We start from the raw sequence: 26,487 nt of genomic DNA on the forward strand, positions 1-26,487 counted from the left end.
TGGCCTACTGGTTAGACTACTTCCCCACATTCCATCTAACCCTTTATGTCAGTCTGAGGTTATTTCCTAATGGTTAGCATGGTCTAATGCCGTTGTGATGCATTATCTGCTACAGGACGCAATTTATTTCTATAGGCCCTGCAGCAGACAATCTCCCCTGTTTACTAAGCAGCGCTAGAGGCTGCCGTGCACTAATGCCGACACAGCCCATTCACTTTGAATGGGCTGTGTCAGCATTGCCGTGCAGCTTAGTAAACAGGGGGGAATGTGTGATAACAGTGTTAGCATATGCTAAACATCAGTAAATAACCCCCTTTTTCTCCTGTTGCCTCAGGTACCTGCTTAAATTTTGAGTGCTATTTGGCATAGACTTACGTTAAAATTAGAAGGCTGACCCAGAAATACAAATTATTATTATTATGGTAGGGTGACAGATGAAAACAAATTAAAAATACAAAAAAAATCAAACATTTCCCCAACTAAAATTAAAAAGATCAATTATACAATTATGCACTGGTCCCATAGGCAGTCGGTGGCCCAACTGTTTGGGGAAGCTAAGGGGGGCGGGGTGGAACTTAAATCCATAATTGTCTGATAACACAGAAAAAATAAATAAATAAGTCACAATTAATACCTTTTATTAAATTTAGATATTAGATATGTATCATATGTCAAAGAATAAAGTGGTTGCTCAAAGCATATTCTAACCACAAATCGCTCAACTGCAAAACACTATGCACAACTTTGTGCAAAAACACACTCAGAACCTTACTGTACCATAAATATTACACTGGGCAGAACCTAATACACCAATATACCACCCATACGGAAAATGCAGACCGTCAACAATATGAAACAAGGGATCATATCATCACAATTCTCATGTAGAGCCACAAAACACCCTAATTCATGTTTAATGTGGGATAAAATGCCATAAATAAGTAAATAAATATAAACTTTTAATGTTGAGCACCTGATTCTCAAAGTGGACATATTCCAAACACTATAATGAAAATAAAATGATCTTTTCTACCTTTGTTGTCTGGTGACTTTTTCTGATCATGCTAGCCCAGTATCCGATTCTGCTGCTATCTGTCCTCAGGTGTCAGTGCAAGTCTCTTTGATATGAACTGCTCATGTGCAGGTCAGGAAGTCACCCTCGTTAAATATCTCCCTGGCAACCCAGGACACCTCCAGCCAACCCCCCTGCTCTCCCAGCAGTAAGGTAAACAAATTAAACCATAAACCAATTTCTACAACTGGTTACACAAGGCTAGAGACAGCTCCTGCTGTGAGGATAGAGGATTTACCTCAATTTAAACAATTTAAACCCCCCCCCCCCCACCAGAGCAGCAGGACTCCACAGCTGATCCATCCTGCTGCAGCAGGGGCGGCTTAGCCTCCCCAAGCCTCTTATACCGGGCACCTATGACTGGTCCTCACATCTAACCCTAAACAAGCATTTGGAAGTAATATGTGTGCTTACACTATGATGTACAAAATGGCACTATTTCCCAAGTACCCACTGTGGTAAGAATTCCAAAAATACTTCCTTGTTCGACGGAAATGGCAAGCATGCGAGCTGGAACTACTGCCAGTGGCCGCATTGGGCCAGCAGTAGTAACGGGTTGCCACGCGGCAACCCTTTTGTAAAAGGGCTCCTGTAAGATGTAACAGAAGGCAGGGCCCTGACAAGCCTAAACGTGGGTGCACCAAAATGAACCAGAGATCAGCCAACCCTCAAATTCTATAAATGACGCTAAAAACTATGTGTACAAATTAGGGTGTGTGCTCAATCTGCGTATGCAATTTAATTGAATGAGCCAAATAGTGCCAAAAATTGGGCCCCAACAATCATCAGTGCTAATTGGCACTAATTAAAATTTATGTGCATAAATTTACACATGGATCAAAAAAGGGGGAGCACGGCCATGGGAGGGTCATGGGCGGATCTGGGGTGTTCTCACAATTTATTCATGCTGTTATTGAATAAAGGGGATCTGTGTCTAATTTAAGCACGAGGATTTACACCAGAGTTTCATTGGTTTAAATGGTCGCACCTAAAAGTAGTCGCGGTTCCTGGCGCTATTCTATAAATGGTGCCTAACTTTGAGCACCATTTATAGTATAGCACTAAGTGCTATTTTTTTCGGTGCCAATTTTTTTAGGCGCTATTTATTGAATTTAGTCCCAAATGAGGCTCACCATTAGAGAGTTGCATGGGGACAGAAATCTTACCTATCCCCGCCCATCCCTGCTGGAATGTCACCTGTCCCCACTGGAATCTTACCCATCCCCACAATTCCCCGCAAAAATTTAACTCATCCCCACCCACCCCCATAAGAATTTAATGGAACATAAAAGAAAATTCCAGTCAGCTCCCTCAGTCTCTTTCTGGATTTGAGCCACAGCACTGTAGGCAAGGAAGGAATGGAAGTTGAAACTTTGAACACTCTGGTGTGCACATGTAAAATTTGTCTCTGATTTACTGGCACTGTGTGCTGAGAGGTCACCACATGCACGCAACAGTAGGTCAGGTGACATCTGATGCTTGTGCCCGTGTCAGAGCTGAGGTCTGCGCATCAGCCCAGGAGCAAAGAGGATTAATTGTAACATAGTAAGTGACAGCAAATAAAGACCTGAATGGACCACCCAGTCTGCCCAATAGTCACACTCATTATCAATTCATGATTAAATCAATGAGTGTGATATTATATACTTGATTATGGTCTTTCTTTCGTGTTTCTGGAACATAGACCATAGAAGTCGATCTGGCCCTATCCTTATGTTCCAACTGCTGGAGTTGTCATTGAAGCTACTCCAGTCTATTCGTCTTCTCATTTGTGGGACACGGACCGTAAAAATCTATCCAGCACTATCCTTATGTTCCAGCCACTGAAGTTGCTAAGCCCTTTCTAGCCCATCCTAAACCAGACTGCCATATACAGTGGTGGAAATAAGTATTTGATCCCTTGCTGATTTTGTAAGTTTGCCCACTGACAAAGACATGAGCAGCCTATAATTGAAGGGTAGGTTATTGGTAACAGTGAGAGATAGCACATCACAAATTAAATCCGGAAAATCACATTGTGGAAAGTATATGAATTTATTTGCATTCTGCAGAGGGAAATAAGTATTTGATCCCCCACCAACCAGTAAGAGATCTGGCCCCTACAGACCAGGTAGATGCTCCAAATCAACTCGTTACCTGCATGACAGACAGCTGTCGGCAATGGTCACCTGTATGAAAGACACCTGTCCACCATAGGCGTAGTTTGACTGTTTCATTTGGGGGGGCAAAAAATGGGCGGAGCATATTAGCATATCATTTGCATATATACATATGCAAATGAATATGCTAATATGGAGGAAGGAAATGAAATTTACAGGCAAAATATCACAGATGCACATTTCAAAAAGCTGACATTTCAATTAATAAATTATGAATAAAATAAACTTTTATTTACCTTTGTTGTCTGATCATGTAGTTTTTCTATTCGCTTTGATCCCAGTGTCTTCTGTTTTATGCAGTGTCTTCTTTCCAGTAGGCTTCCCTCTGCTCCCCACCCTCCCAGTCCCATCCATCTCTTGCTCCTTCCCTCTGCTCCCCACCCCTAGTCCCATCCATCTTCTGTTCCTTCCCTCTGCTCACCATCCCTCCGTCCCATCCATCTCTTGCTCCTTCCCTCTGCTGTGCCTGACCTCTCCAAATCCCATCCATCTCCTGGTCCATCCCTCTGCTCCCCACCCCTCGCAGTCCCATCCATCTCCTGCTCCTTCCCACCCTCCCAGTCCCATCCATCTCCTGCTCCTTCCCACTGCTTCCCACCCTCCCAGTCCCATCCATCTCTTGCTCCTTCCCTCTGCTCCCCACCCCTCCCCTCCCCCCCGCGCGAGGTCCAAGATGGTGACTCCGTTTACCCCCTCTCTTCCTCCCTCCCTCCCTCCGGCGCAGGCAGCAGTCTTTTCCAGCGTTCCTGGCAGCTGTAGCGATATACACGCTGCCTTCGGTCTGCCCCGGAAGCCTTCTCTTCAAGTTCCTGTTCCCACCTATGCGGGAACAGGAACTTGAAGAGAAGGCTTCGGGGCAGAGCCAAAGGCAGCGTGTACAACGCTACCGCTGCCAGGAACGCTGGAAAAAACTGCTGCCTGCGCCGGAGGGAGGGAGGGAGGAGGAGAGAGGGGTAGACGGAGACGCTCCTCTCCGTCCGATTGGCTTCCCTGCCCTCTCTGTCTGCGTCCCGCCCGAAAGGAAATGACGTCAGAGGAAGGCGGGACGCAGATAGAGAGGGCAGGGAAGCCAATCGGACGGAGAGGAGCGCGTGCCTGCATGTGTTTTTTTTTTTTTTTTTTTAACTTTTTTTTTTTTTTTTTTTAACTAATGGCGCGGCAGCGCCTCGCGTCGTTTAGGGGGGCACTGCCCCCCCTCGCCCCCCCAGTCTACGCCTATGCTGTCCACAGACTCAGTGAATCAGTCAGACTCTAACCTCTACAAAATGGCCAAGAGCAAGGAGCTGTCTAAGGATGTCAGGGACAAGATCATACACCTGCACAAGGCTGGAATGGGCTACAAAACCATCAGTAAGACGCTGGGCGAGAAGGAGACAACTGTTGGTGCCATAGTAAGAAAATGGAAGAAGTACAAAATGACTGTCAATCGACAAAGATCTGGGGCTCCACGCAAAATCTCACCTCGTGGGGTATCCTTGATCATGAGGAAGGTTAGAAATCAGCCTACAACTACAAGGGGGGAACTTGTCAATGATCTCAAGGCAGCTGGGACCACTGTCACCACGAAAACCATTGGTAACACATTACGACATAACGGATTGCAATCCTGCAGTGCCCGCAAGGTCCCCCTGCTCCGGAAGGCACATGTGACGGCCCGTCTGAAGTTTGCCAGTGAACACCTGGATGATGCCGAGAGTGATTGGGAGAAGGTGCTGTGGTCAGATGAGACAAAAATTGAGCTCTTTGGCATGAACTCAACTCGCCGTGTTTGGAGGAAGAGAAATGCTGCCTATGACCCAAAGAACACCGTCCCCACTGTCAAGCATGGAGGTGGAAATGTTATGTTTTGGGGGTGTTTCTCTGCTAAGGGCACAGGACTACTTCACCGCATCAATGGGAGAATGGATGGGGCCATGTACCGTACAATTCTGAGTGACAACCTCCTTCCCTCCGCCAGGGCCTTAAAAATGGGTCGTGGCTGGGTCTTCCAGCACGACAATGACCCAAAACATACAGCCAAGGCAACAAAGGAGTGGCTCAGGAAGAAGCACATTAGGGTCATGGAGTGGCCTAGCCAGTCACCAGACCTTAATCCCATTGAAAACTTATGGAGGGAGCTGAAGCTGCGAGTTGCCAAGCGACAGCCCAGAACTCTTAATGATTTAGAGATGATCTGCAAAGAGGAGTGGACCAAAATTCCTCCTGACATGTGTGCAAACCTCATCATCAACTACAGAAGACGTCTGACCGCTGTGCTTGCCAACAAGGGTTTTGCCACCAAGTATTAGGTCTTGTTTGCCAGAGGGATTAAATACTTATTTCCCTCTGCAGAATGCAAATAAATTCATATACTTTCCACAATGTGATTTTCCGGATTTAATTTGTGATGTGCTATCTCTCACTGTTACCAATAACCTACCCTTCAATTATGGGCTGCTCATGTCTTTGTCAGTGGGCAAACTTACAAAATCAGCAAGGGATCAAATACTTATTTCCACCACTGTATTAGACAAAGACCATACAGGTCTGCCCGGTATCGGCCCTAGTTAATCACAGCCAGAGTTGCATCTAAGCGTCACTTGACACATCCACACATATGCAACTATTTAAGGTTTGTTTTTTTTTATAACTTCCATTTTCTAATTAGAGATCCTCTGTGTTCATCCCACACCTTTTTGAATTCCATCATCATTTGTGTCTCTACTACCTCCTTAATGGAAGACTTTCCACATTTTTCCTGTTAAAGCAAGGCGGAAGAGAAGAAGGAGGGAGGAGACAGCACTCAAAGAACTTGGTACTTGGTAGATGAGAGGCTGGTGCAGTGCAGCTTACACTTCACGGGAACCCCACAGAACTGCTTCCATCCTCGCGGGAACCCCGCAGCACCTGCTTCTGTCCCCGCAGGAACCCCGCAGAACTGCATCCGTCCCTGCGGGAATCCCGCGAACCCTGTTCCTGTGCAGCTCTCTACTCACCATTCTAAATATAAAGACTAGTATTGCGCCCCAGAATTCAGCACGTGCAGGGTGCAAGCTTTGGCTTATCCTAGTAACATTTGGCCCTGTTTCTTTCTGCAAGACCTTGACTTTGACTAGTGATGCCCAGGAAGTAGAAGTAAATATTTAGAACTGCTCACGTTCATCAGTGCCATAAAACCATTATAGTGTTACCATGGTAAGTAGCTAGCTAGCTACTACGGAACAGAATTAAAAAGACAACGTATCACAGGTTTGTTTTTCCAGTGATAAACTGAAAGAGTTATACTTTCATCAAGCTAAATACTTTGACAAAGGTATGGGCATACAGTATGATTACATTTCCAACTTTCTGCCATATTGGCGTGAGAATAAGACATTTCATTTTTCTTTCAGAAAGAAGAAATATGCTTTTGAGTATAAAATCCAGAGAAGCTTAGCTGCTTAAAGTAAATCCTGAATTAATTATTTTTGGATTCCCCCTGTGCTTTGAATTCTCATGATCCAAATTCAACTTATGTTACAATTCACTCCTATGAAAAGTACCCTCTAGTGCTGCAGTAGGTGGAAGACCAATGCTATGCCCCACACCCTCAAGAAAGCACAATCCTAATAGAGCATCATTGTGTGGTTAGCCCAGCACTGCTGCATGGATACAGCCAGGATTGCCACAGATATAGAGGTGCACCAACATGTGCAGTGCACCTGTTCGAGGTTTAAGTGGCCTCTCATTGTGGCTGAGGGTCCCACCCCTGAGGCAGATACAAAATCAATGTACTACAATATTTCTCACTCTCAACCTCAGGGCACACGGACTAGTAAGGGTCCCTCTGCAGATTGTGAGCTCACTGAACAGAACAGATTTAAGTAATCTGTAAAATGGCAGCAAAGAAGCAAAAAGGAAAACCTGGAGACCTTGCTGGTTTTAAGATAAAAGGGCATTTAATAAGCACTCTAGATTTTAACAAGTCTACAGTGCAAGAATAATCAAAAGAAAAGGTAAATTCTTCATAGGATTAAAGTAAACGGGTTGTAACAGTAACATAGTGACAGCAGATAAAGACCTAAATGGTACATCCAGTCTGTCCAACTGTCACACTCATTATCAATTCATGATTAAATCAACAATGGATATGATGCAAAATACTTGATCATACTTGTCAGCAACAGTGATCATAACACATTATTAAAGAAACATTTCTAGGTCTCCCTGAAGTAACTTCACTCACTTCCAACTCCAGCAACTTTCCAAAGATGGTAAAATACATCTCCTTACTCCTGGTGGAGGAGTAGCCTAATGGTTAGTGCAGTGGACTATGATCCTGGGGAACTGAGTTTGATTCCCACTGCAGCTCCTTGTGACTCTGGGCAAGTCACTTAACCCTCCATTGCCCCTGGTACTAAATACCTGAATATATGTAAACAGCTTTGAATGTAGTTGCAAAAACGTCAGAAAGGCGGTATATCAAGTCCCATGTCCCTTTCTACCTGACTCAAGTGATGTTCCTTGAGGTAGATTTTAGCCTTTAGTATCTCTCTCTCTTGCTTTTGGTTACGTGGCAACAGGGTTTCTGTGCTCCTATCCTAGTGGTGTTTCAATTAACTCTCTGAAAGGTGCAACTGGTGTTCCCAGAGTGCTCTAAGTTTGCTTTATGAACAAGTTACGGATAAGCCCTAGATGGGTGAATTACACATGACATATAAGATGGTTGGTACTCATCAGGTCCTCTGCGTTCAGCTTTTAATCTCTTCCCCGACTAGGACTTACATTTGCCAGCAACTTCAAACTTTGCTCTCTCTAAGGTTTAGGATTCGCTATACCCATTAACAATTATCATTATACAGCCTATAACCTGTATCCTTGAACAAAACAAGAAATAATGTCCTTTGCCTGGTGAAAAAGCAGTCATTATAAAGCTATCAGCTATACAACTCTCCCTCCCCCCTCCCCATTGACTCTTACAAATATTGACATTTATAACATGTTTAAGTGATATAGTTCAAGGCAGGTAACAGTTATTACATGTCATACATCATACAAAAATTATACATAAATGATAAACATGACAAAGCAGCTGTCATTATGACCTTCATTAAAATTAAAAAAAAATTTTTTTGTTAAAAACCCTCTTCAGTCAACCTTGTTTTCAGTTTTCTATGAAAATCCAAATAAGATCTCCCACCCTCAAATCCCTTGGAACTTTTATTCTAGCAAAATGGTTTACTCCCACTCAGAATTTTTCCTGTGCTCATGGATGTTCTTCTGTGGAACATAAAAGCACATGTGGGATTAGTAACCCTATGTGGGTGTCATGCTATGGATGATTTTAAAACTCAAGGTTGGGAATAGTAGTAAAACCTTTGCCGGCATCAGCAGTCGATGAGAGGCATTCCAAATATGGTATAGCCCTCTCCCACCTTGTCCCCTTCCCTGATGATCACCTTGGCTGCTGCATTTTCCATTATTTGTAAACGGGCCATTGTTTTCTTAGAAAGACTTAGATATGTACCATTACATTCAAGGTGAAAGAGTGCAATGGTTATCACCTGTTTATGATGCATTTCTGAAAGCAATGAGCATATCTAACACACCAGCTGTAAATTCCATCACTGTTACTGCTTGTATCTCCATGCTCTCAAATATTAATTTATTACCGTGCCCAGATTTCAGATAATGGTATTCAGTGAGACCTTCACTTTTCCCCACTATTGAGCCACCCCTTATCTAAACTCGCCACCCATATTAGCACCCATAGACTATTATTAAAATGACTTGGGGAAAATCCACTGCTTATTTCTGGGATAAGCAGCATAAAATGTATTGAACATTTTTGGGATCTTGCCAGGTATTTGTGACCTGGATTGGCCACTGTTGGAAACAGGATGCTGGGCTTGATGGACCTTTGGTCTGTCCCAATGTGGCAATGCTTATGTACATTATTAATTTATTTAGTACATCTGATATCCCACAAATTTGATCACATACTAGTGACTAAGCGGTTCACACAATTTAAAATAAAAATTCAGGCCAGAGCTGATGTTGGGAGGGGGACAGTGGGATGGGCAAACAGAGGAAGAGGCATAGGAAGCAGGGGGGAGGGGAGAGCGGGACAAGAGGTTGGGAAATAAAAAAAAAAAAAAAAGGTGATAGTCAACATGAAGAAACCATATCAAAAGAGTAAGAAATAGAGAAGATTTTAGGAGCGCCTTAAACGACTGGAGAGGCATAGGCGATCTAAGGGTAGGGGGAAGCAAGTTTCAGAGCGGACGCCCTAAATTCCGAGAAAGTGAAAGATGCAGAGCCGAGGGTGAAGGGACACAAAGGAGGTTATCTGTGAAAGAGCAGACACTGCAAGGAGGACAGTATGGGATGAGCAATTTATTCAAGTAAGCTGGGGCAGCAGCATTTACCATGAGTATTTTGAGTGGATACGGGCAGAGACAGAGCCAATGCTCAAGACAGAGGAGAGTAACATGGTTGAAGCGATGTATAGAGTGACAGCGATGGATTGAATTATTTGGATGCATCTAATAAAGTGAAAGGTAGACATCCCGTATAGAGAATTATAGTAATCAAAGGGAGAAATAACCATAGCCAGTGTGAAAGAGTGAACAGACAAGAATGGGCGAACAAAGAGCGGATGCGGTACAAAATGAAGAAAGAGGAACCAACAATGGAGTCAATATGAGCCTTGAAGGTGAGCTTAGACACCTAAAATCTGTAGAGCCCTTAAAAGAGAGTGGCTATGTCAAGTAGAGAGGCTGGAGGTAAGGGGGAGTGAGGGCTGGAAAATACTTTAACTTCACACTTAAAAAAACCATTATCCTTAAGCCAAGAAGAAACAGCAGCAACACAAGAGTTCAAAGAGGGGCAAGAGGGTCAGTGATGCGAAAAAGAATTGAATGTCATCAGTATAGCAAAAAAGACAGCCTCTTGCCAATCTATTCCCCACTGCCACACAGGTCTCTACCCCCCACCCCCCAACACATCATGTCCAAAGACAGAAAAACATATGTAGACAGCACTGATAACAGCCCCATTGAATTCCAGAGTAAAATTTCATTTCACATATCTATACTATCTTATTCAAAAACAATGGGAACAGCAAGTTAAAAAGTACAATAAAAATTGTAATTCATAGCAAATCAAATACAAATCAACAGTTATGAACATATAAAACACGAATAATCTACAAACCTAACGCCCCATCCCATCTTGATCTCTACCCAAGGTACCAAACCTTGCTTATTTCTTCCACACTGGCTCTCCTACTGCAAGGCTCTTGTCTTAGAAGTAATTTGAAGTTATTCCTTTTATACTACATCACTCACTTGGGAACACTTGGCTTGTTCTCCTTCAAACACATCCATCAAAGCCTGAGCATAGCCAGACCTGTTATTTTGGGTGGGCCTCGAGTTATCCCAGGTGGGCCCTTCCCACACATACATACAGTTCCCGTCCCCCTACTCAGCATCTGCTCCTCTTCCCCCTCCCCACCCGGCATCCATTCTTCTCCCCCCCCCCCCCCCAGCCAGTATCTGTTCCTCTCTTTCCCACAGCATCCGTTCCTCTCTTCCCTTCCCCCCCGTCGGCATCTGCTACTTGGTCTACCTGCAATCCGTCGCCGTCAGTGATTCCAGTAAGCAGCCTGCGCCACCCCGGCAGGCTTCCCTCTACTTACTGCATCCCCCCAGTGTGGTCTGCTCAGATCAGCTGCCTTCCTCAGAATCACACAGATAGAAGACGCTACCGCTCATATGGTTACACATAGCTGGGGCAAGCTACCAGTCACAGCTCAGCTGTGATCGGTTACAGGGTTTGTCTGGGTCCTAAAAGGGCAATCCTGATTGGGAAGCAAGTAGTGAGGCTCTTTGTTTCCCAATCAGGATTGCCGTTTTAGGTGCCAGACAGGCTCCGTGACCAATCACAGCTGAGCTGCGACTGGTAGCTTGCCCCAGCCATGTGTAACCATGTGTAGCTCACACTGGTGCAGCTACACAAACTCGTAGGCCGTAGGGATTATTGCGGAGAGGGGAGGCGCACTCCCTGCTTCTTGCTGCCAACACTTGTTCCAGAGCTTGGCATGAACTCCCGTCTGTGCACTGCAGCACCCCTGTGAGTTCGCAATGGTGCACTGGGGAGCCGCGGCGAACAGTTTGGGAAACGCTGTTCTACTGTTTACATTTTGATCAATACCTCTTTCTGGAGCAGGGTCCCAGACTGATTCTACAACTGCAATGACAGGGCATTTTGACAGCCTGCTACAGAAGGAAGCATATATTTATACCCAAATGGATTCTGAGCTAACATGCCTTGAAGAGAACTATCTACTAGTGTTAGCAACATCCATTTCACACCACGGAGGTAGAGCAGCCAGTAGGTCTGTCTGCTGCATTGTGGGAAACAGATAGAATGCTGACACAATGGAGTGCCTTGCTGTTCTTGCTGCTGGAACATAATTGTGGATCCTAAAAGTAGGACTTTAAGGGTCACTGGTTCTCAATCAAGTACTGTCCGGTCAGAAGGTATTTTTATCTGGTTGGATAATAAACTGCTTCACATTCTAAGAATAAAACGCCACCCTTTAAGTCTAAGGCCTTTTTACTAATCTGTGCCAAGTTTTGTAGTTAAAGTGCATTAACTGCACAAGTTAGCTTGGAAGACTCTGGTGTATCCTACTCCACCACTATTTATCAATTGGTGTACCTCAGGCTCTGCCTTGGGACCTTTACCCTCTCTATATATTTTTATGTCTACACCAAAAATTTCACCAGGAATCCCAATCCAAATCTCAGCTTGTTTGTCTGACACTGCTGCCTGGAAGTCCCACCACTATCTGAAACTTAATAGATCCTCTTATCTTTCCCCCTAACCCACTTCCCTTCCCCCATTATTTCTGTGGATAACACTGTCATCCGTCAGATGTCCTCAGTTCGTAACCTTGGTTCATCTTTGACTCCTTCAACTTTTTCTCTGCACATATCCAACAGACTGCTAAAACCTGCCATTTCTCTCTCTATATAACCAAAATCTGATCCTTCCTTTCTGAACAATTACCAAAACCCTTATCCACACTTTCATCACTTCCTGCTTACACCACTATAACCTGCTCCTTACAGATCTCTCCTCCTTTCAATTTAGTCAAAATGCTTCTGCCAAAATCAATATATTCATATAATCCTTCTTCTCAAGCCACTTCAATGTGTCCCTATCCCATTCCACATACAGTTCAAACTCCTCTTCCCGACTCAAGTGTTCAAAACAGGATAATGGGCTAGATGGACCATTGGTCTGACCCAGTATGGCTTCTCTTATGTTCTTAGTGAATTCACTCTCAGGGGGATGATCAGAAGCAAACGCCGGCGCTAGCTACCGCCCCATGATCAGAGTCCCCAAGCACGTGAAACAACACGCTCGAGGGCTCTGAACGCAACTAGCATGCAAATGCATGCAAAACAGGGCTAAACATATTCATCCCCAATGGTCAGCGACCAGCGTGCCAAAGATTGGGCTGTTGGCTGCGGCAAACCGTACGCCAGCTCCGAGCTGGCATTAGGGTTTGCAGAAGATTGGGGAGGAATGGTGAGCTCTGTCCAGCATGCATTTGCATGCTAGCAGGCCCCAATTCCCCCCAACAAAGTAAACCCGAAGACCGCCCCCAGCGACAGGGGTCTGGTGGTATAGTGGACCTCCGGACCCCCCGACAATCTCCCCCTACAGGTTCAGGGAGAGCTGAAGATCCGGTGGGTCTCCAGCCCCTCCTAACTCCCCTCAACATTTCCAAAAACGTCTCTGGTGGCCCAGTCGGCAACCCCCCCCCCCCCCAAGCAACAGGGGGACTGGAGGTCCGCTGGACCTCCGGTCCCCTGACAGTTCAGGATCCACTGGGTCTCCAGCCCCCCCTAACCCCCCAGCATTGGCTAGGGTCCCTGGTGGTCCAGTGTCAATCCAAGCCCCCTCCCTACCTACCTCCCCCCCCCCACCTTGGGTTGGAGGAGGGAGGTGGTCTGCCTCCCTCCTCTTTCTTCGACGCCACAAAATGTCACTGGGCAGGGCACCGCCATTTTGCAGCGTCGAAGGAAGAGGAGGGAGGCAGGCTACCTCCCTTCTCCAGCCCAAGGTAGGGGGGGTAGGTAGGGAGGGGGGGGGGCGGATTGACACTGGACCACCAGGGACCCTAGCCAATGCTGGGGGCTTAGTGGGGGCTGGAGACCCACCGGATCCTGAACTGTTGGGGGAGACCGTAGGTCCAGCAGACCTCCAGCCCCCCTGTCACTTGGGGGGGGGGGGGGGGGAGAGTCGACCACTGGGCCACCAAGGACTTTTTTGGAAATGTTAAGGGGAGTTAGGGGCTGGAGACCCACCGGATTTCCAGCCCTCCCTGAACCTGGAGGGGGGATTGTCGGGGGACCAGAGGTCCGCCGGACCTCCGGCCTCCGTTTTGCCTTGCTCGGGGCAGGGGTAGTTGGGGCCTGGTGGTCCCATGGACCTCCAGCCCCTGTGTTTGACAGGTTTGTGCTTTTGACAGCTCAGAACTGTCAAATAAGTGAGGGAGGATTGTGCTGAGCACATGCTCAGGCACAATTCTCCCGAATTTCTACCCTATGATCAGAGATAATAGCATGCTTAAATTTGCATGCAATTATCTCTGATCATAGGTCTAATAACGCCCCACACTGCTCCAGCACAATTTTTGGAGCGCTGTTTGGAACAGCGCGGGGCTTTTGATCATCTGTCTATATCTCCTCAGTATTTCTTCTCTCTTATCTCTCCCTATACCCTCTCAGGAACTCCACTCATGAGGTAAGAATCTGTGCCCTTCTCTTCCACTGCCAATTCCAGACTCTGTTCCTTCTGCCTTATTGTGCCATATGCCTGGAACAGACTTCCTGAGTTGGTACATCATGTTCCCTCTCTGGTCCTATTCAAATCAGGCTATAAGCCCACCTTTATGAGGCTCCTTTTAAATTGTATTCTCCTATTTAATACCCATGGAGTATTTAATCATTTCCTATAATAAATAAAACTAATTTGTCCTATTTGTTTATCCTGAGTAGATTGTAAGCTTTGTCATGCAGAGATTGTTTCTTACATGTTTGTGAACAGTGCTGCGCATGACCAGTGGCACTATAGAAACAATAAGTAGTATCAGCCATTCCACTATCTCAACTTAATGGTGCAGCTGTTATAAAGCACACTGTTAACCGTTAACATGTGCTAAGCCTATGTTAAACTCCTAATGCAGTTACATAAGTAGGGGCCTATGGGGCTCATTTTCAAAGCACTTAGACTTATAAAGATCCATAGGTTACTACATAACTTTGTAAGTGTAAGTGCTTTGAAAATACACTTCTATCATTTAACATTCAACTTGGCAGCTGATTTTAAGGCAATATGATACTGCATACTGTTTTGGACAACACCGTTTATTAGGTGGTTTAAATAGATCCTCTAGTATTTGAATGGTCTTAAGCAGGACTGAGAGAGTAAAATAGGGTTCAACAAATCCCATGTGCCAGGTCACCATGGTGACTAGAAATTTGTTTCTGGTGCCTGGTACTTTTCTGGTCCTCTAAAACAAAAAAGGGTGTTTTGTTGCAGTTGATATTGCAACCAGAGCAAGTATTCTTCCTGCCTGCACTGTGTGGCTCTGCATTAGTTTAAACTGTGTGCTACAGGAACTGTCGTACTGGTCTTGTGAGACTTGAGAACCTGTAATCATCATGACAGTTCCTGCACCATACACCTTAGATTCACACAGAGCCATGCACTGCAAGGAGAAAGAAGTTCCTGCTTCAGCAGCCATAGACAGCAGCTTGAGTGGTTCTAAGGGCTAGCTGAGAAGGAGGGAGGCTGAATGGCTTGCGAGGGTAAGAGGAGTGGGACTAGGAGAGGACTCATTGGCTTGCAGAGGCAGCAGATGGAGTGTCATTGATTGGCTTGCTGGAGGTTAGTCAACTGACTTATTTAGGTATGGGCTGGGGGAAGCTGACTGGCTTGTTGGGAGGGGGGGGGAGTAGAACCACAGAGGATATTGACTAGCTTGAAGGGGGACTAGGAGCAGAGCTGATTGGATTACTGGTGTACAACCTGGAGGGTGACTGGCTTGCAGAGAGGGACAGCCACTGACCATAGTTTCCCCTAAAACCTTGAGTATGCTCAACCTGAATATGTCCACTAGATGCTACCACCTCCGCTCCCACAAGGGTGACCAATGCTGTCTGCTCAATTTTTACAACTCTGGATGGCCAAAGGAGTAAAAGCCAGGTTCAGAAATTAGACTCATGCCTCCATCATGGCACTGCGCAGCACTGTCCCTGAGCCATCAGACTGGCTGCCAGGATCCTTTCAACAAATGTACAGTGTTTCCAAGCAGCTTTGCTGTTCAGGACAGTACATCAGTTAAACATCTGTACTTTTTTTTTTCTTTTCCATTTTCACTGAAGGATTTGTCCTGGGCTGCTTTCCCTACTCTCTCTCCAGTCTGGGCCAGATATAAAAACACTGCCAATGGTGTAACAACGTCTCTTCTCTCCTTCTTACTCAATCTCAGAAGAACCTCACAGTTCTTTCCAAATCAAAGCTCTGAATCACTCTACCACAATGAATAAAAACTTTACCATGGTTTCAGGTTTCTATCTCTGACTTTATTGTGCCACAGGGCACTGCATCTACTTGCTGGTATATATCACTTTCACTTGCCCTTAGTGCAAGAAAACCACAACACGAAATGTCACTATAAACGAAAGTATCCTGGTTGAGTTTGTCTCCATATCATAAAGGAATGAGCAATATGTAAAATGTATTCTTTTTAATGGGGGGAGGGGGAAGAAAAAAAGAAAGACCTTTAAGTAAAAAGCAAGATGGATTGTGAGTTTTTGAGAAGGGCTAAGACAAAAACATCAGGGAACCTACCCTCTAATCTTTCTGGAACAAGAACTAGAATACAGCACGTTCAGGCCCTTGTGGTAAACACTGTACATCACCAGTCAGGGGGTGGGATTGTTTCCTATTAAATCAATATCATCGTAGACCACAAGGACAATTTTTAGACCTTAAAGGAAGGTTGCAGGTCTATGAATATTTTGTGCCCCTGGTCCTGCAAGTTGATTTTAAAAGGAAACTTCCTGAGGAGATCTCAAATCCACCTGTCCAGATTGTGCTGATGGGGTCTTTTAAGCATGCATAAAATAAACACAAGGATAAATACCTATTTGCTTGTGGAGAATCCCTTGAAACTAGTTGAGAAGGCAAAACCCACAATTTTTATTGTAAAAATATACTTTATTTATATGCTTTAATTTGATAATGCACCTTTACCACTTGAAGGCCAAGGAGGATTATGAAAGAATATAATAAAAATCTAATGGAAATTTTTAAAACACACTTAGAACCCCTAAGTGTGTTTTTAAATTTTCCATTTGATTACTAAGGCACAATAACAGATTTAGCAAGTGCTAACGGTTAGCGCATGCTAAATGATAAGATGCCCATTATACGCTGGATTCTATATATCGCACCTAGCGTTCTGCACCAAAATCTAAACATATTCCATAACAATGTGTGCAACTTAATTGGCTTGACAAGTCAATCAGCGTTAATAGCACTTAAGCAATAATGAGTACTATTTGCCAATAATTAGAATTTACACACATAACTCGCTAAGCGTATTTTGTAACTTACTGTGCCTAAATTCTAATGCGCACATCCAAAAAGGGGCATGGTTATGGGCATTTCTTGGGCATTCCCAAATTTGTGTGTGTTGTTATAGAATATGCAGGGATTTATGCCATGTTTCCACTTGTGTAAATGGATGCGTGGAGTTTTAGGCACTGGGATATAGATTAAGCATATTCTATGTACTGCGCCAAAATCTCATAGAATACACTTAGGCGAAAATGATTTCTGCGTGGATTTTCCAGGTGCCATATATAGAATCTCCCCCTATACTCCTATGAGCATCTTATCATTTAGCACGTGCTAATTGTTAGCGTGCCTTAGCAAAAGGACCCCTTAGGGGGTAATTCTATAAAGGGCGCTAAAATGTTTAGGCACCAAGAATATGAGCGCTAAGCTAGTGCACTATAACAGTAATTTTGTGCATCTAATCTATTTATAGAATAATAGTGCAAGCTGGCAGGTATGCACCAACAGTTTAGAGCATCCACTTACTTCATGTCTACAGCAGGTGTAAACATGCCTAAACGTGGCATCCTGAGTACACAACTGATAGCATTCTATAAGAGGCCTGTCTATGCCACTTCAACATGAATGTGAATGCCCACTTTGCAGCTGCAAAACAGAACAACTTAGGCACCAAGTTATAAAATAGCACGTAAGTGCTGTTTCCCCATTTTGGCACATAATTTTCATCATAGGGCAGAACTTATGCACTGAACTAACGCCTAACTTTGGTGCACTATATAGAATGAGAAGTTTAACACAACTAAACAATAATACAAAGAAGTACTTGAGGCTATACTATGGATTATTATAGAAATAATTCATAGGTGCATTATCATGAATAATAGGGAGGACCAGAACAAATGGACTAAATTTATAACAACTGATCTCTGTAATGGCAATTGAAACAGTGACTTAGTGATTCACATCACTTACCTTGCTGGCACGTATTCCTGTTGCTGGTCTCACTGATTTCACGAAACCCGACCTTCATATTAACTCTTCCCACATTAACATCAACATTTGAAGAGCCATTCAGTTTGCTTGAGTCTCTGGTAATGGAGTTCATACGAGTTGGGATAGGCTCAAATGTTGGGTCCAGCTCTAAGATGAGCTTATTTAGTTGCTCTATTGACTGATCAATATCCAGAGTAGGAGAAGATGGCACCTCATCTGCTTTACACCCTAATTCTACACCATTCTCAGCTACTAGTTTGGGTCCACAAGACTCAGGGCTAGTATTTGGGAAGTTTCCAAATCCCTTCTGTACAGCATCCCTGCTGCTTGAGCCTCTGGTAGGGGTATCAGGGACTCTGGTTCGGGGCTGAATAGTATTGGAGTTTTCTATGGCTCCAAGGATCCTGAACCTCACCTCACCATCTGGAGCATAACTGTACTGCTGTGCAGTGACCATCTGTTGCTGACGGACCCAAGTCTGGGTAGAGTAGTTGCTTTGGCCAAAGACTTGAGGCTGGGTAGATACAGGAGGATTCTGCTGTAGTTGCCGAGTCTGTTTTGGCTCATTGATTCCAAAGGATCTTTCATACATTGAGTCTACACTTATCCCAAGGTCAGCTGCAATACCACTATGGTGGTCATCACCAGTGTGACTTCCAAAACCATCAGACAACAGTGAATTCTGACTGCTTTTGTGGCAGCTGAAGTTTCCAAGGTTGTTGGAGTGCTGTCCTTCAGAAGAGGACAGGGTCCCAATGCTGTCGACACTGTGAAGGTCATGATTTGGCATCTCGTCATCCAGAATGTCAGTTTCCCTGTCCTTCAGTTTTGTCTCTCCATTCACATGAACCTGAGCTGGCACTATGTGACGGGTTCCACTGTATTTGCTTCGAGCATCGGTCATATCCTTCTGGGAACCACCAGAATTGTCTAAGCCAAAGCCACTAAGAAGCTGGTCCAGCTCTGCCTTCTCTTGTGGGCTCAGACCCTGTTTGGTTCCTTGTGCTGCCTTTTCCTCTGTTCTGTCTGTCCTTACGGAAGCTGTTGAATGTCCTGAATCACTGCTGACAGACAACGTATGGTCGCTATGATCAGGGCTACTGATTACAGGAGAACTTTGGACCACGGCTGGAATGTTTCCGTCCAATGAGCTCTTCTTTCTAACTTTAGCATAAAGGCTGCCATCAACAGGACCTTGTGTATGTAACACTGTGAAACAGGAGAAATTTGAAAGGAAAAAGAAGAGACAAAAAAACCCCAGAAAATTTAGGAGATGGCTTAAAGTATAATTAAACAGGTATAATAAAGATAACAACATAGGGGTTGATATTCAAAGTGATTTAACCATCCAGAAACGGCTCCTGGCCGGTTAAATTGCTTGTTTGGGGCTAACTGCTCATTTTCAGTGGCACTTAACCAGTTAGTGCTGCTGAAAATAACCAGTTAACACCAAACTGTAAACCGGCTATTTGGGGGGCGTTTCGGTGGCTGAGTAGACACTTGGCTAGTTAAGTGCTGATATTCAGCACTTACCTGGTCAGGTTAACTGCATAAATAGGACCGTGTAAAAGTCAGTCCTATCTTTATGCAGTCACCCATAGCTGGTTAAGCGATTCCCGTGCAGCAAATGAGAGGAAGCCTATAGAAATTGAATGGGCTTCCTCTCATTTGCCGCACCAAGAATCGGTAGCTCGGCTTTGTAAAAGGAGGTCCTTAACCAGCTATGCATTAGCTGGCTCTAGAAACCTGGAAATTCAATCCTGGTACCCGGACATGGCCCAGCATTGAATTTCCAGGTTTAATGCTGTAGGCTGTATTTTTGGTGTTACAATGATGTTTGTTGTTTTTAATATTTACTGTATATATTTCCTTGATATTTTATTACTTATTTTCCAAACTTCTATACCACTTAAATCTAAGCAGTTTATAAAACACAAAGTATACATTAAATATAAACTACAAATAAGCACAAAAAAAATAAAATTTTAAATTTTAAATCACTAAGGGCCCTGTTTACTAAGGTGTGCTAGCATTTTTAACATGTGCTAACTGTGTAGACGCCCACAGGAATATTAAGGGCATCTACACGGTTAGCATGCACTACAAACACTAGTGCGCCTCTAGAGTGGCTTAGTAAATAGGGCCCTAAGTCTGCTAACAATACAACAAACTGTTGCAAAGCCGCTCCATTTACTACTGTTCCAATCAGAAATTACATAAATGCCTCAACAAATAAAGAAGTCCTCAGAAATCGTTTAAACTGTGAAGTCTCTGACACAAACGTAACTGTCCCAAGTTTCTTTTTGGGCTAGTGTGGGATATAAGTGCCAGAATAAGATAAGAACAACGGCAGAGTACAGCAAAAACGCTGATCTCCACTGGCTGAATATCGGGCCCATGGTACTTTTTTTTTTTTTTTTAAGTAGTCCACACTGACTACAATCCTAAACATAAGAGGTCATAAGAACATAAGCATTGCCATACTGAGAGAGACCAAAGGTCCATTAAGTCCTGTATCCGGTTTCCAACTGTGGTCAATTCAGGTCACAAGTACCTGGCAAGATCACAATGAAACTGTTAGGTGCTAATGTGGCCTAATGCAGCTTAAATGGCATAGCCCGGGACATGCTCAGGCATACTGTGGTAATGCCAAAATGTGCACATGCTAAAAAAATAGTTTTTTTATTGAAATGGGCGTGTCAGGGTGACAGACTGATTAGCGCAGGATTGCCTTGTGAGCCCTTCCCATCTACAAAATAGGTGTTGGTAACTGCTCATGCAGTAATTTTTTTTAAAGGCCATGAGCTAAACAGTCACATTAGCTCATGGTCATTAATACAAAAAAAAATGGAAAATTAGCCATTGTACTGCTGTGGTAAAAATGACCTTAGAGTACCAGAAAAAGCCACACAATGGCGTGCTAAGGCCGGTTTCTGTCACTGCTGAGTAAAAGAATCTCTACATAACTAAGGGGGTCTTTTACAAAGGTGAACTAGTGATTTTAGTGTGTGCTAATGATTAGCGTGCTCTAAACGCTACAGACACCTACAGGAATGTTTAGCTAAAAATGCTAGCGTGCCTTTGCAAAAGGACCCCTAAATAAATATCCACCTACTCTTCTTCATCTTAAGGGCTCATTTCAACTGAGAGCCGTGACCATCCTAAACCATATCACAAGAAAATGGTGCTTAATTACTGCATTACCCTGTAGTAAAAAATAAAACACAATTCTTCCACTTTCCTAGAAGTAACATTGGGATGTCATAATCTGAAGGTTGCTATTTATATTTATTTGAATAGGAACCTTTAATAGGACCCAAAGAATGTAAAATACATGACTAATGTGCATTCCACAAGATCTTAACAAGAGCCTTCCGAGCTGCAAACTTATGTTTTTTAACATATCTTGCAGCTCCAATCTGTCAGTTCATGCTGAATGCATTGCGCTATGGGTCGCTGGCTTTCTGTAAACTGCTCTGAAATGACTGGCACTCCAGTGATTTTAAGCAACATGTCTGAGCACATATTGTACTCGACTGTTTACACAGGAAAACCAGCAGCACTTCACGCATTCTTGCTCAGTAAGCAGTATATTCATGTTTGTACTCCAGATCAATTTAAGGCCTGATATTCAAAGGATTTATGCTCCTAACTTTGGGGCCCTTGGGCTTGGTGTGTGGCGATTTGGCCCTACCGCTGGGCTACCACGAGAGTCTGGCGGTAGTGCCAACTCTCAATGCATGGGCATTTCCAGCGACAAAAAATGATTTTTAATTTTTTTGTGCCAGGGGCTTACCCAATAGCAAGCCTGTTCACTGACACCAGTGCAGGGATCCTTTTACCACTGCTTGGTAAAAGGACACCGATGAGTTATGCTCATAAATTGGCCTCTTTGAAAATTTACTACGGCTGCATGCATAAATTTGTCCTTAAAATTTCATTAACCCACCAACTCTACAAGTCGTCAAAAATTGTGCACGCAAATTAGGGCACATGCCCAACTTGCACTCTCAATTGAATAAACTAGTTTGTGCCAATAATTTCCTTAACAAGCAATTATTGGTACTAATTATATTTAATTAGCATTTACACACAAAATTTACGCATGATCTGAAAAAGGGGACACAGAAATATGAGGGGCAAGGGCAGAACAGGGACGGTCCTAAAATAAATTTGCATTCTTATAGAATAAACGGGGCTATGCACCTAACTTAGGTGCGTGCATTTGCTACTATTCGTGCAAATGGCTGCGCCTAAAGTTAGATGCAATTCCAGGGCCTAAGCGCTATTCTATAAACTACGTCTAATTTTAAACACAGCTTATAGAACAGTGCTTTTTTCTGTGCTGATTTTTTTAGCACCGTATATAGAATCTAGACATAAGCTCCTAAATTTAGGAGCATAAAAAATGGGTGGTAACAAGGGCAAATATAGGGCAGAAAAAAAGAAGTTAGGAGCTGAACACTGATTTTCAGCACTAGGCACATTAATTAGGCTCATTAATCTAGGCAAACAAATGGTAGGCCTATATTTATAAGTATAACTTTTAAGCTCTCAAAGATGAATTTTCAGCTGTAAAGTTATGCTCCTAAATCTGACTGAAAATAGAGCACAAATTTAGGAGGCATACATTCAGGGTCTCAGCATTTTCTGAATATTGAGTCCTTAGTGCTGTGGTTCCCAAACCTGGTTCTGGAGGCACCCCAGCCAATCTGGTTTTCAGGATATCCACAGTGAATATGCATGAAAGAGATTTGCATGCACTGCACGAAAGACTCCTGAAGAAATTGCAGAGTCATGGAATCGGAGGTAGGGTATTATTATGGATTAAGAACTGGTTGAAAGATAGGAAGCAGAGAGTAGGATTGCGTGGCCAGTATTCTCAGTGGAGGAGGGTAGTTAGTGGGGTCCCGCAGGGGTCTGTGCTGGGTCCGTTGCTTTTTAATGTATTTATAAATGACCTAGAGATGGGAATAACTAGTGAGGTAATTAAATTCGCCGATGACACAAAATTATTCAGGGTCGTCAAGTCGCAGGAGGAATGTGAACGATTACAGGAGGACCTTGCGAGACTGGGAGAATGGGCGTGCAAGTGGCAGATGAAGTTCAATGTTGACAAGTGCAAAGTGATGCATGTGGGTAAGAGGAACCCGAATTATAGCTACGTCTTGCAAGGTTCCGCGTTAGGAGTTACGGATCAAGAAAGGGATCTGGGTGTCGTCGTCGATGATACGCTGAAACCTTCTGCTCAGTGTGCTGCTGCGGCTAGGAAAGCGAATAAAATGTTGGGTGTTATTAGGAAGGGTATGGAGTCCAGGTGTGCGGATGTTATAATGCCGTTGTATCGCTCCATGGTGCGACCGCACCTGGAGTATTGTGTTCAGTACTGGTCTCCGTATCTCAAAAAAGATATAGTAGAATTGGAAAAGGTACAGCGAAGGGCGACGAAAATGATAGTGGGGATGGGACGACTTTCCTACGAAGAGAGGCTGAGAAGGCTAGGGCTTTTCAGCTTGGAGAAGAGACGGCTGAGGGGAGATATGATAGAAGTGTATAAAATAATGAGTGGAATGGATCGGGTGGATGTGAAGCGACTGTTCACGCTATCCAAAAATACTAGGACTAGAGGGCATGAGTTGAAGCTACAGTGTGGTAAATTTAAAACGAATCGGAGAAAATTTTTCTTCACCCAACGTGTAATTAGACTCTGGAATTCGTTGCCGGAGAACGTGGTACAGGCGGTTAGCTTGACGGAGTTTAAAAAGGGGTTAGATAGATTCCTAAAGGACAAGTCCATAGACCGCTATTAAATGGACTTGGAAAAATTCCGCATTTTTAGGTATAACTTGTCTGGAATGTTTTTACGTTTGGGGAGCGTGCCAGGTGCCCTTGACCTGGATTGGCCACTGTCGGTGACAGGATGCTGGGCTAGATGGACCTTTGGTCTTTCCCAGTATGGCACTACTTATGTACTTATGTACTTATGCATCCAACTCATGCAAATCTATCTATGTTCACTGTGGATATCCTAAAAACCTGACTGGCTGGGGTGCCTCCAGGATCAGGTTTATTGCTCAAGAAGAATAAATGCAGATGAATACAAAATAATGTAAAATACTTTGGGGTCAATATTCAGCAGGGTAGCAGTGAGTGGCTCCTACCCGGATAACTCCCACTCACCAGATCTAATTTGGATTTAACGGAAACTACCCAGATAGCGCCACTGGAAATCTCGGTAGATCACCTCAGCACTATCCAGACAGTACTGGAGCCAGGAGTTATCTAGTATTTTACAAGAGGGAGGAGGGAAGGATGCCTACTCCCTCGTGCTCAGGGCGGTATCATCATAATGGCGGTGCCCCACCTGGTTCATCCTGGCATGCACTGGGTGGGGCCTAGCTACCATATAAGAGAAAATCTCCGTTATCTGGTAGTTAAGCCCTGCTCAGTGCACCCTAGGATGCACTGGGCAGGGCACTGCCATTTTGATGGCACTGCCCAGAGCAGGAGTGATTAGATATTCTTCCCTCCTGCCTCCTATGAGGTATGAAGGAATCTGGGGGGGGGGGGGTCACATAATGTCTAGCCACCCACCTGGGGTTACCCCACGGCCACTTCTAGGCGAGCCTCCTGCTCTCAAATATCCCCAGTGATTTCTAGGTTACTTCAGTTCCCAAAAAGCACTCACAGACCCACCAGAATTCTTTATCAGTCCAGACAAGGAGAGTCAACAAAATTGTTTGTTGTCTAAAAAACTGAACAGTGGAACAAAGTACAATCAGCAAACAATAACTGGAAACTGAAATATGGATCAATAGTAACAGTAGCTAAACATTTGCATACAGTCTAAACAGTAACTGGGAAGATAAGGACATATAATTCATCGAGCCTCAGCAAAGAGATCTGTCTCTCTTTTCTCCCGGGCTAAGACTGGAGGCAAAATCAGTACACTCTGAAGGAAATGAGTTCCTGGGCTAATCAGAGCCCAGTCTGCAAGACCTAAAAGTATACTGCTGCTTGCTTCCTGTTTGTGTTAAAGAAAAAAACATTCAGTTCCCTGTAGCAGCTTTACAACAAAGAAACACCACCTGCTGGCCAAATAGGAGAAATACACTTCAAGACATAATCAAGGCAGGAAAATATCCAATATATTTTACAGACCCAAAACACTGTTTCTTCAAAGTGGGTCACAGGTAGGCCACCAGGATGGACTTTGGGGGAGGGGGGCCTGGCCTGGGGTCCTACTGGACCACTAGGGCTTTTCTAAAGGGTTTTTTTAGGGGGTACAGGTCCGCTGGACCACTAGGTCCTTTTGTGAAGTGACCAGGAGGCACCAGGGATTTTTTTTTAAGGGTCAAGGGAGGCTGTTTGGGGTGGGGGGGAGGGTGGCGATGCTCGGCCTGACCAGCGCCAGTTTTGTTTATTAATAGGGAAGGGTTGGGCAGATGCCCAGGAGCAGAGGAGGAGTGGGATGCGGCACAGCAGAGTGACATTGTTGGGGAAGCCTGTTCAGTGCAGGGTGGTGGGATTCTTCTAACGCTGCCCTGGACCTCGCATTATTTTTTCCAGCACTACACGCACCTGAGAGCTTTTAACATAGGTTTTGAAAATCGGCCCATGTGTGCAGAGTGCCATTCACAAAATACTAGTTTAGTGTGGATTTTGGCACCACACTTATGCCTGCTGAAACACAACTAATGGCAGTTTTTCCAGTGAGCAAACTAAGCATAAAACCTAAAACGTCATTACAATGCAACAGCATTATATGAAAGATTAGATTGAAGAGACTGCTAAAGCCTCAATGCAGGCATGCAAATAGGTAAGGAAGGCAGCAACCAAAATAAAAATCTTCTTAAAATCCTCAGCAGAATCAGTGATTGGGTACCAGGAATACAAAAAGTATGTGGTAGGCAGAAGAAGTTAAACAGAGTGGCACAATGATGCACAAATAATTACATCTCCCTCTACAATGAAGGGGCAGACATTATTGGGGCAGTTCTATAAACAGGTGTCTCAATTTAGTCCAACCTATAATAGCACCTTGATATCATTATAGAATACTAGCTTAAGTCGGCATTAGTGAACCAAAGTTTAGGCATGCCCTCATATGACAAGTCAATGGCAGATTTAAGTTGGCGCCTAGGTGTGCCAAGTGAGGTGCTTAATTTGAACTATTCCACAAACTAAACATGTACAGAAGAACATAAAAATAGCCACACTAGGTCAGACCAAAGGTCTATCTAGCCCAGTATCCTGCTCCCAACGGTGGCCAATCCAGTTCACAAGTATCTGGCAGAAAACCAAATAGTAGCAACATTCCATGCTACCAATCCCATTGCAAGCAGTGGTTTCCCTCATGTCCATCTCAATAACAGACTATGGACATTTCCTCCAGGAACTTGTCCAAACCTTTTTTTTTAAACCAGGTATGCTAATTCCTCCTACCTGGTCTTTCTACTTTTTGGAAGAGTGAAAAAAATCGATTCACCTACACTCACTCCATACCATTCAGGATTTTGTAGACCTCAATCATATCCCCCCTCAGCTGTCTCTTTTCCAAGCTGAAGAGCCCTAACATCTTTAGCCTTTCCTCATATGGGAAAAATGCCTTCCCCACTATCATTTTGGTTGTTCTTTGAT

General features: G+C 44.1%; 1 protein-coding gene across 2 annotated transcripts in view; it reads right to left on the minus strand.

Moving 5' to 3' along the window:
• Positions 1–26,487, minus strand: part of TNS3 (tensin 3) — a 1,051,445-nt gene that overhangs the window by 352,643 nt on the left and 672,315 nt on the right. For both annotated transcript variants that reach the window (XM_030209265.1, XM_030209274.1), the window contains one exon: positions 17,827–19,056. In XM_030209265.1, coding sequence (XP_030065125.1) covers positions 17,827–19,056 — 1,230 coding nt within the window. The remainder of the gene's footprint in view (positions 1–17,826; positions 19,057–26,487) is intronic.

The sequence above is a fragment of the Microcaecilia unicolor genome, chromosome 1, assembly GCF_901765095.1.
Source record: "Microcaecilia unicolor chromosome 1, aMicUni1.1, whole genome shotgun sequence".
In the NCBI taxonomy this organism is placed as follows: Eukaryota; Metazoa; Chordata; class Amphibia; order Gymnophiona; family Siphonopidae; genus Microcaecilia; species Microcaecilia unicolor.